The following is a 10,876-nucleotide window of genomic DNA, read 5'->3' as shown; positions in this document are numbered from 1 at the left end:
CCGGCCACGTGCGCCCCCACACCGGGTCCCTGCCCTCCGTCCAGCGGCAGCGGGCTCAGATTCCTTTCCGTGGTGTGTTTAGTCACTACTGATGGAAACCTCAGTGTTTCTGCCATTTCGGTGCGTGTGCAGTAGCCGATAGTAAACTAAGGAGGCTCCTGGAGCGCTCAGCTGCGGATCAGGACACCAACCATCATCATCATGAAGTTGGCGGTCTTCCTCATCCTGTGCACCTGCTACCCTCTCTCCTTCGCCGCCATCGCCGGTAAGAAAACTATTTTCTAAAAAGCCTATTTGTGAATGTACTAGTATTGTTATATTTTGGATAAAAGAAAGCGAAATACGACGACGTTCATGTAAAGATTTAGATCAACTGCGCACAACCTCTGATGACCTCGTCAAAACAAAAACTACCTTATTCATTGCTTATCCAATAGTGCCCTATTGTTCTTATTTTGCGACAATCACAGCTTCAGATTTTACTTTCTCCTTGTCTCTTTTCAAGTGTGTAACTCTCATTTTGATCCATGACATCTGGGAAGGGCATTTTCCACAGTTTTCTTTTTATGTGGGGTGTGTAATTGTGAAATAAGCAACAACCCGAGAAACACAATTTAAAACAAACAAAACTAATTAGATGTAGCTATGTAGTTAGTTAGAATCAGTTATTTCACTGCACCCCTATGTCAAGTTCATCAGTGATTTGTTATGGCCCAGCTTTTATTATGCTGAATTTGACAGGTCCTCAGACAAACAGGAACACAGGTGTCAGATGTCACCACCCAGCTCTCTGTGCACCTCACTGAGTCCTTGAAAGTGCAGGCAGAGGTGATCCAGTGGGATTACAATGCTCACTCAAGCGACAGTTTTACGATCGCTTTGTGGATATTTTACAGCTGTTCACCATGATCCCTTCACAGATGATGTCAGACAGATGTGAAGCCGTTGGAGGAACCAGCATTAGGTTAAAGGTCCACACACTTCCTCACTGCATGTACATTAGCTCTTGAACTTTATGCCCAGTGTGTCTGACCTGATAGCTATCTGTTGTCAATATAAATGTCTCTGTCGCTTCAGAGACCTCATATTGCCTCAGGCGGACTTATTTGCTGACTGCCCAGCTTCTGAACACTGTTATATTACAGTATATCTGTCCCCTCCCCCTTCATTTGTAGCTCCTCCGAGCAGCATCAGGCTCGCCTCATCCTGTCTTTTAGTCCAGTATCTACACACCTGTCTGTATACACAATTTGATGACTGAGGCTTTGATTTCCATGAATCATACTGTATATATTCATATAGACTAATGTTATCTGGATTTGGAGCAAGAGAACTTGTGTATCCACTCGCATTTGCTTTTGTTTTACATATGCATTTACTTATTGTCTCTGACATGCCCCAGAAAACCTGCAGAAGGGACAATCTTGTTTATGCTCTTGGGCCAGATAAGTGGTCAAACACAATTTATAACTACTAACAATGGTCAGTTTCTCCAACTTGCCATAAGATTAACATTCCAAGTAATGCAATAAGTACATATGTTATTCACATATAGTTCAGTTAAAAGGCAAACTATGGCAAACTGAGTGCAACAATTGGACTATGACAAGTGTTGAAAGTCTGCTGTTCTAAGTTGTAACCATAATTGTGAGAAAGCACTGTCAAGGTGAACTTAACTTGAGTGTCTATGTGATACTTGTTATTACAGCTCCAAGTGAGTTTGTATCCTTGGCGGAGATGGAGGATGCCCTGCTGAAGAACCTTTTCCAAGGCTATCAGCGCTGGGTCAGGCCAATTCAGCGTGCCAATGACACTATTAGAGTTCGCTTTGGACTCAAAATCTCCCAGCTGGTTGATGTGGTAAGGATGAATCCACAACACACTCAAAAAATATCTATCAATGTCTTCCTGAGGATATTGCATTGGACTTAATTCATTTCTAACCCATTACTCAAACAATGTAAAACTTATCCAAATGCTAATGTCTCCAAACAACTCTCCACGAGTGTATTCATATGTACAAAAATATACTGAGTTCATCTCAAATCCCACAATTTTTCATTGAAGTTGCTTCCAGCTGTCAGAAATAACTCGCTATCTGTAAATGTCCCCAACAAATGAACAATGTGTTTTGTCTGCTATCCATTACTGACCTCAGCTGTTTTAAGAAATCATTTACCTCTGTAAATTGTAAGTAATTGTAATTCTAAGTACTTTTGCTTTTCAACATAAATGTGGTCTATGTATGTGTATTTTTTTTTTTTAATTCATATTTATTTTGATTAATTTTTCATTAGGAATAAATGGGAGTAAGAGTCATAGATGTTGTGGTGGTGTTGGTATAAAACCTTGACAGATGGAGTCAAACATTTTTAACTGGGGCTGTTTTATGGATTTGTTGCATTAAATAAAAAATATAGACTATTGCCAGTCTTATTACTATAACAGCTAAACTGAATTGTAAACGAGCCATATTATGATGTAAAATTGTACACTGAAGAGCAAATGTTAGCAAATGTGAAAATAAGACTAATCGGAGAACAAAAGTTAGATGTGGTTGCTATTTTCTTCCAGCAGTGTCTCTCTCCATGGTGCTGAAACCAAACAGCTGCAGTGTCACAGTGTGGAGCTTTCCATGGTCCTGAAATAGATCTAGAACACTCTATTCGTATCTACAACCACACAGTCTTTCTCTCTGTGGAGTGTTCCTTTAATATTTCAGAAGCTTGCTGTGATAGGTTGAGATGGTTTAGGTGTTCAAGGGGAGAAAACGGGGAATGCTAATGGAGGAACCACTCTTCTTGGCTTGAAATATTCATCTCAACCAGTTTAGATTTAACTCTGCATCCTTCCACCTGAGACATGCTGCAAGAGGACAGTCAGGGATTAATTAAACAAAGCCCTTCGTGGTTCTGCATAGAAGGTGGATTTATCTTGATCTGTTTGATTTTGGAATAGAGAGAGGAAAAGAGAACTAACAAGAGATACAGCAGCTTGGCAACACTGTCCCCTGAGTCTTTATGGGCTGCTGCATATGTCTGTATTAGATTATGGTTCACCTCTGCTTTGTGTGATCACCAAAATATCCAACTCACTCTGACAGCCGAGGCCAGGACTGGATGCACTGAACAGCTAAACTAGCACTCAGTAGAGCGTGGGCCTCGGTCACAGCCAAAGCTTTTATTCCACCAGATCTGGATTATTGTCTGGATCTCGGTTGTATAAGCTCATAGATAAAGGCACTATGTCTCAAGGTACATACATCCAGTCAGTTTTTCTGATAAATGCCATATCTTGCATTGTTAAGGAGCGTGATAAGGGCAATCCAGGACCTACCCCTTTAACTGGAAGAGCAGCAACACTGATTGGCTTCCTCCCTGGCCAATACCCTATTCTTCCACCAAGTTTGGTGCAAATCAGTTCAAAACTGTTTGCATAATGCTGCTGACAAAATAAATTAACAGACACTGGTGAAAACATGACCTCTTGGCTGGAGAAGGTATTTGAATATGTCCCTTTCACTTCTGCCTGGTTTATTCCTCTCACTTCTATGTGGAAACAAGCCTGTGATAGCTGCTCACGATCTCTCTGTTCCTGTTATTCCTGTCTTACTTTAATTCTTGCTGTATTTGTATTGCTTCAGCTCAGTCCACTGCACCCACCTCCGGTGTCATGTGTCTTTTTCTTGTTTGCTAAGGTCGTGGCAGGGAGAGTAAAATGAGATTCTGTCTGATTTCACTGAAAGGAAAGGGTAATTTAGTTTACTTTGAACCAAGCTTCTCATCTTGTCCACTAATCGCATCTGATGCTTTCAAAAAGGATGTGTGTTGTAAACAAGTTACCACACATCCACCCCTATTCCCTCTTTCTTGCTTTATGAATGTTTTAATTTAAGCATTAAGTAACATAATTAATTTAGCCTGACATACTGGTATTATATATTATTTATATTTTTGTTTTTGTGTTGTCTTCATATTCAGGATGAGAAAAATCAGCTCATGACAACTAATGTATGGCTTTGTCAGGTAAGTAAGAGGCTAAACTTCATGGTTACATTAAATTTTACGATTTGAATAAGAAGAGCAATAAGAGAGCAAGATAATATCAATTCAGTAGAGCAGAAAATTGAATTTTATTTCTCATTATCTAAGGTGAATAATGTTTTTTCATTCAGATAAAGTCAAACAAAAAATTACTATATCCTGTGTCTATTTACCAGGAATGGACTGATTACAAACTTCGATGGAACCCAGAGAAGTATGGAGGAATCACCTCCATCAGAGTTCCCTCGGAAAATATCTGGCTCCCAGACATCGTCCTCTATGAGAAGTAAGACTGCTCTGAGCTTGTGTCAGTTTTGTTTGTTGTTGTCATTTATTTTAGACAAAAGCTACACATTTGTAACGTTTGAACATACAATTAACTTTCTGTTTTTTTTAATTGTTAGTTATAGCTTTTGATATTATTGATACGTAAAACAGGAAATGTGCGCATAACGTTTTTTGAATGTCAGAAAGTGATTTAAATCCAGATAAAACCATAAAATACCAAGATAACCAATAGAAATATAATCAGCAAATACAGACGAGAACGAGTGACAGATTTTCTTTACTTCTGCTTCATGTTTCCTCAGTGCTGATGGGCGGTTTGAGGGGTCCCTAATGACCAAAGCAATTGTTAAGTTCAATGGTACCATCACCTGGACACCACCTGCAAGTTATAAGTCCGCCTGCACCATGGATGTCACCTTCTTTCCATTTGACCGCCAGAACTGCTCCATGAAGTTTGGCTCCTGGACCTACGATGGCAACATGGTTGACCTGGTTCTGATGGACAACCAGGTAGATCGGAAGGACTTCTTTGATAACGGGGAGTGGGAGATCCTAAGTGCCACTGGTGCAAGAGGAAATCGGAAGGATGGCTTGTATTCATACCCCTTCATCACGTATTCCTTCATTCTGAAGAGGCTACCACTGTTTTACACACTCTTCCTCATCATTCCTTGTTTGGGTTTGTCCTTTCTGACAGTCTTGGTGTTTTACCTTCCCTCAGATGAGGGAGAGAAGCTGTCACTTTCCACCTCTGTCCTTGTGTCTCTCACTGTGTTCCTCCTGGTCATAGAGGAGATCATACCCTCCTCCTCCAAGGTGATCCCGCTCATCGGAGAATACCTGCTCTTCATCATGATATTCGTTACCCTCTCGATCATCGTCACTGTCTTTGTCATCAACGTCCACCACCGCTCCTCAGCCACCTACCACCCGATGTCGCCATGGGTTCGCAACCTCTTCCTCCAGAAACTGCCGAGGTTGCTCTGCATGCGCGGACACATTGACCGCTACCACTACCCAGAGCTGGCTCCTGAAAGCCCCGAGCTGAAGCCTCGCTCTGGAGGTCGGAGAGGAGGGCAGAGGAGTGGAGCTCATGGACAGACGACTTCTGAGGGGAAGGAGGAAGAAGCCTGGGCGACCATGTTGGAGAAGGCCATCTCTTCAGTGCGGTACATCAGCAGACACATCCGCAAGGAGCACTTCATTCGTGAGGTGTGTATAGTATCACTCAAGAAAGATTTAAGTAATACCAGTAATCAGAAGTTCTCAGGCTTCAATATTTCAATGCATTGCTGTCGTACCATGTAATCTCCTCTTTTCCCCAGGTGGTACAAGACTGGAAGTTTGTGGCCCAGGTATTAGACAGGATCTTCCTGTGGGCTTTCCTCACTGCCTCAGTACTGGGCACCATCCTCATCTTCACACCAGCTCTGCAGATGTTCATGAAAGTCCCTCCTCCGATTGGAAATGAGGATCCACCTTCAAACTAGCAATAACAATAACACACACACTTTCACAGGAAACCGATGATCCACTTTCCCAAATTTCCAAAATATTTATAACCACAGAACAAGAAACTTGTTTCTAAAGGTGCTTTCTAAAGGTGAACTTTTATTTACTTTTCTCTAAATCCACAGCGTAAAATGTTTCATATGTCATTAAGTTTGAAGTTACTCTAAGGTCATGTAATGTTGTGTTTGTAGATAATGAAACAAACTTAGCGAGATCTGCAAATGAGCCTGTTTATTGCCAGAGCCATACAATATTTACACTAGAGGGGAGCATGCAGCTATTAGTAGGACTAGATCACAAATGCTGGTCATGTTAGAAAGCTATTTAAGATTAAACAAATGAAACTTGAATGAAAACAGTGTAAAAATGTTTAAGACAACCCAGCCAACTGTATTCAGCCTAAACTACAGAACATAGTACAAATTGTTTTATGGGCTTGATTCATATACTCAGCTGACTTCCTTGTTATTAATTAATTGCCATAGATGGTATGTGATGGATTTGTTTTCTTGAATTGTGTCATCAGGGTGAAGAATGGATTTCCTGTCTGGTGTGGTACAGTTAAAAAAACATAAGAACAGCTATCTAGACTTTCTGTTTTGAGTGAATAATATGTTCACATTAAACATACCAATTCTGGCACAATGATATGGTAATCACATACCTGAAGCACAAAATACCTCTTACTGTATATGTGTTTTAGTAGCATACTGTAATAAAAGCTGACTGTTTTAAAAACCGATTTAATCTCTCAAGGAACCAGTAACATGTGGACTGCGTTGCACATTCATCAGACATGCCACCACCTTGTACTGTACATGTTTGCATGTGCAATCTTTGGAGACATTAAAAGTGTCAAAAGAGTCCTAATGTGTGAGGTTGAGTCTGAACATCTCATATATTTCTGTTAAATACTGTTGTCTGTCAAATACCTTGCCTGTCTCATCCACCATTACAGTATATAGTGTAATTAATTAATTAATTTCATTGACATTTCCTTTCTTAATTATCCAGTCCTTAAAAGTACAGTATTTGTTCTGTTCAAATGTACTTCATCACACTAATAAAACAATTTTGAATACACAGTTCCTCCTTTGCATACTTAATGCCAAGCTTAACTTTAGTTTACCTCAGCGATCCTTTATATTCTAAGTAACAGTCCAGTAACCCACATCCGACAAGAAAGGTTTAGATTAAAGGCACAGTGGCAGATGGCAGCACCACCCACTGGTAAACACAGAAAACAACACTCAGGATTCCCTTCCCCTCAAAGACCTTTATGAAATAAATGTGTCTCTGTAAACCACGTCCACTTTCCCTGAACCACCAAAAGCACCGCACCACAAGATTTGTTGTTGAGGGATATTAAATACAAGAAATATGTATAGCACTGATATATGGTTAGCACTGAATCTAACCATATATCAGATAGTAGTAATAGTATGAACATCTTTATCAAAGCATCTACGTGTTGTGTTTCATATCTTGGTACCATTTTGGATTTTAAACTGGTTTAATATATTTTACCTATGGAAGTGTGGCCTTGATACAGTCCGTTTGTTTGAAGAATCCAGTATATTATGCAGCTTTTTAACTGTAATTATTCTATGTTATAATATGCTCTCAATAGAGATACAGTATAGATTAAAAAGCAAAAATAATTATCATCTCTTCAGTTTCCTCTTCTTTATTTTCTTTGCTGACCTGTCTGGCTGTCCAGGTGAGCTCTTGCATTTCGCAGCATCTCCATATACATCCTGTTGTTTTCACTGCAACGTAGGCAGATGAAAGACAGATAAATAAAAAAAGAGAAATACAAGAATATTTGTCATATAATTTAAAAGAGGAGGTATCTTAACATTGCACAGGAAATAATATCATATGATTAAAAGCAAGATGTTTTTAGGTTCAATATTTCAAGCTACACTTTTCAATATGGACACATTACCAGTTTCAAATGGCAGCACACTTTGAAAAACAATGAGTTGCTCAGTGGACAATTTTGTGTCAGTGTAGCACTCGGAAAAATACAGTGATAAAACTACTTTCACTTGCAAAATAAAACACCTTAGTGTCACACTCACGTAGCCACAGAGCGGTCAAACATCAGGTTACCCATGTCCATGTAATACTGAGCATCTGTTCGTAGAGCCGTCCAGTACTCGTTAGCCTGGAGGGATGAAAGATTAGATACTTTGTCACAGAAATGCTCCAGCTGGCTTACTCTATGCTTCCACACCACAACACAGTGTCACCTGTTCTTGAATGGTGTAACCCCACTGGTTCTGAGCGTGGTGTGGATCCCAGTATCCTGCCTGTCTCTTCAGCCTGATGAATCGCTTTGCCTCCTCTTCTTTCATGAATGGGGCAGCAAAAACCCCTAAAACACATTGTTAACCATATAACTATTACAAAAAACACCATAAATATAAAGAGAATAAATGGCAAGTAAGGGAATACCATAAAACACAATTTACATACATGAACAGGTACTTATGCATGAAAATGTCAAACTTACCACTCAAAAGAGCAAACAGGATCACAGCCTTCATGTCTATGAAATGTGAAAATATGTTACAAAGTTTTTTTCTTTTAAAGATTATTGACTGATTTCATCTTAAAGATCTACAGCAAAGTTATTTAGAAAGACAAAATGTGTGATTTACCTGCAGTGTGAGCAGTGAGCGGTTGATCTGTTAAATGCCTCAGTGTCTTCAGAGCTCAGAATCTCTCAGCTGTACGTGAAAGTGGACAAGAGTTTCATTCACAGATGTTTTCCCAGGAACCGGAGGGCGATGAATGGACTCAAGCATGAGGCCGGTCACTCGAGGTAGCCACTTATGTGACTGCCAGAGCACGGACAAACTATCCAAACACACACACACACACACACACACACACACACAGCTGGTCAGGCTGTGAGATTCAACATAAAGACGGCGCCGTCTGGACAGTACACAAACTCAGTGCAGATTTTAGCAAACCTAACTCTCTGTTTTTCTTTCCAGTAAACATGTTTCTTGACTGGTTTTATTCATAAAATCAATAAGGAGTCTTGAAGATCAAGTTTAGTGGGCAACTTGTGCCTTTATATATTTTGTTACATTGTTTTTGTTTGTATTCCTACTATTGTTAACTTATTGCTTACTATTATTATTTTTCATAAAGTTGTACATGGAGTTTTCATGGTGCCTGCCTCACATTACATTTTTTAAACAATTTAATCCTGCGATATACCTGTAGGTAAGAGTACACACTGCAATTTATAGATTAATTTATATTTTTTGTGGTCATGGAAGTATTATATTGTAATACAAGTGTTATTTAAATGCTTTCAATTTGTGCACATTAACATTTCTTCCACTGGGTGGTGACCTAACCTCAGTTTTGCTGACAGACAGTTAACAGTTTCTGCAACGGGATTTACCTCATGTGCAACATAATTGTATGAAACTGTATGTTTAGTTTAGTTTTTTTTATTGGAAGCTGCGTCACTGGATTCAGCACAGAACACACCACAACCACCAAATTGTTGACCTCAAGTCAGTAATCAAAGTGTCAAAAACTCAAGATATGAAATCTTACACGTGTGATGAATTTAATGAAAGGAAAATATGCACAGTGGAACTTTACCTTAGGGAAATTAGGGAATTTATAAATCCTGTTTTTTTGAGTCAAGAAAGTCTTACTGCGACCTGAAAATTTCAAAGCAGGTCCCGAGAGAATTAATTTAAAGTGTCTACTTTTTTAAGGTGCTGCATTACATGAGGAGATTTCCTGTGAAATTCTTTATGTGATGTAATATTTACACTTTCACTCAAACACTAATGAAGCGACAGGAAAATGACCGTCTAGCAGCTACTGTACAGTGAGGGTTAATGCACAAGCACAATGACAGAATAAAAAAAACATAAATAATTCACTCATTTTCTATTTATGCACTTAAGTATGTCTTTGTACTGTATGTGTAGGCTATATAAATGTATGATAATATTTCTGTGCATGTAATTGTATGGACACTTCTTTGAAGATGTAACTTTTCTTTGATCCTCGCACGCAGCATACAACTCTGTGTAACTTTTTGTTTGTTTTGTTTATTTCCTAGACTTCTTCTCTCCCTCAGTGCTGACCTTTTCCCACAGTGAGCTCCTAAGTGTGTGTGAGAGGTCTGACCTTTTTTCACTTCCAATAATAAACTGAGTCACCACCTGTGCAGTGTAACTGAGACAAACGGCTGGCTGGCAGCAGGACAACAACAGAGGGGGAGCTGCTTTAGGAGGACCATGATGCACTTCATCGAGTAGACACACACACACCTAAAAAAAATCATATAACATATAATCATAATTGACAAAAGCTGTCACATGGACTTATTAATGAAAAGATGCCGAATAACAATTATGGAAGCACAAATTACACACAGAAATGCAGACTCATAGCTATATGCACATTTAAACACACACACCTTGGTTAGCTCTGGGACCCGTTTGCTCTCTGTCACAGCAAAAGCTATTTTGCATCTTCCACACATCAAAGGTAGCGACTCAGACAAAAACTAAAACTCATCTGACCCCATTCTATCACACACACACTCACACACATACACATGCACACGTATGCACCCTGCTGGGACGGGCAAATAATTCAAATATTTCATTTAGAAACAGGGAAAAGATGTTTAACAAAATATGGGACTGAAACTTTAATACACATTTTTGAACCGTGTGTGTCAACTGAGATAAGGAAACATCTGTCACTTCACACATCATTATCGCTGAATTCAGTCATACACCCACATACGTATGAGTGGAACAATGTAGCTCTGTCTCTGTTATTCCATATAATTGTTTTAAGTTGTAGGAAATAAAAGGAGAAAAAACAGACAAAGAGATGAGAGGGAGAGAAGCGACGTCACGGTAACAGCACAACATTTGAGTCCATTAGCAGAACACCTCTCATTTATAAAAGATAGAGAATTAACAGCTCCCTCTGGGCGGCCGCTGCACTCTCTTCCATGCATGGTCTTTCCTCTC

The 10,876-nt window shown here is 39.4% G+C and overlaps 2 protein-coding genes across 2 annotated transcripts; one reads left to right on the top strand and one right to left on the bottom strand.

Moving 5' to 3' along the window:
• LOC146979710 (neuronal acetylcholine receptor subunit non-alpha-3-like) lies at positions 1–6,699 on the top strand. The gene is made up of 6 exons (XM_085789704.1): positions 1–265; positions 1,709–1,860; positions 3,981–4,025; positions 4,220–4,329; positions 4,634–5,543; positions 5,657–6,699. The coding sequence occupies exons 1-6, from the start codon at positions 202–204 to the stop codon at positions 5,819–5,821; spliced, it is 1,446 nt and encodes a 481-aa protein (XP_085645830.1). The 5' UTR covers positions 1–201; the 3' UTR covers positions 5,822–6,699.
• A 636-nt stretch (positions 6,700–7,335) lies between these two features.
• On the bottom strand, positions 7,336–8,720 carry LOC146979709 (uncharacterized protein C3orf85-like). Its single transcript, XM_085788721.1, has 5 exons — positions 8,510–8,720; positions 8,362–8,397; positions 8,099–8,223; positions 7,928–8,013; positions 7,336–7,612 (listed from the first exon to the last, which is right to left on the bottom strand). Exons 2-5 carry the CDS (start codon positions 8,393–8,395, stop codon positions 7,531–7,533), a joined length of 327 nt encoding a protein of 108 aa, XP_085644847.1. The 5' UTR covers positions 8,396–8,397; positions 8,510–8,720; the 3' UTR covers positions 7,336–7,530.
• Between the last annotated feature and the right edge of the window lie 2,156 nt (positions 8,721–10,876).

The sequence above is a fragment of the Trachurus japonicus genome, chromosome 10, assembly GCF_045865225.1.
Source record: "Trachurus japonicus isolate A0001 chromosome 10, Traja_1.0".
In the NCBI taxonomy this organism is placed as follows: domain Eukaryota; kingdom Metazoa; phylum Chordata; class Actinopteri; order Carangiformes; family Carangidae; genus Trachurus; species Trachurus japonicus.
This window is presented reverse-complemented; position numbering and strand designations above follow the sequence as displayed.

What these genes read in the sequence shown, in the direction of transcription:
- LOC146979710 (XM_085789704.1), top strand. Translation starts at nt 202, where the DNA reads ATGAAGTTGGCGGTCTTCCTCATCCTGTGCACCTGCTACCCTCTCTCC. An exon ending in TCTCCCAGCTGGTTGATGTG is followed by an intron (nt 1,861 to 3,980) that starts GTAAGGATGAAT and finishes CTTCATATTCAG; the next exon opens with GATGAGAAAAATCAGCTCAT. An exon ending in AGGAGCACTTCATTCGTGAG is followed by an intron (nt 5,544 to 5,656) that starts GTGTGTATAGTA and finishes TCTTTTCCCCAG; the next exon opens with GTGGTACAAGACTGGAAGTT.
- LOC146979709 (XM_085788721.1), bottom strand. Translation starts at nt 8,395, where the DNA reads ATGAAGGCTGTGATCCTGTTTGCTCTTTTGAGTG. An exon ending in CCTGTTTGCTCTTTTGAGTG is followed by an intron (nt 8,224 to 8,361) that starts GTAAGTTTGACA and finishes AATGTGTTTTAG; the next exon opens with GGGTTTTTGCTGCCCCATTC. An exon ending in GTTACACCATTCAAGAACAG is followed by an intron (nt 8,014 to 8,098) that starts GTGACACTGTGT and finishes TCATCCCTCCAG; the next exon opens with GCTAACGAGTACTGGACGGC.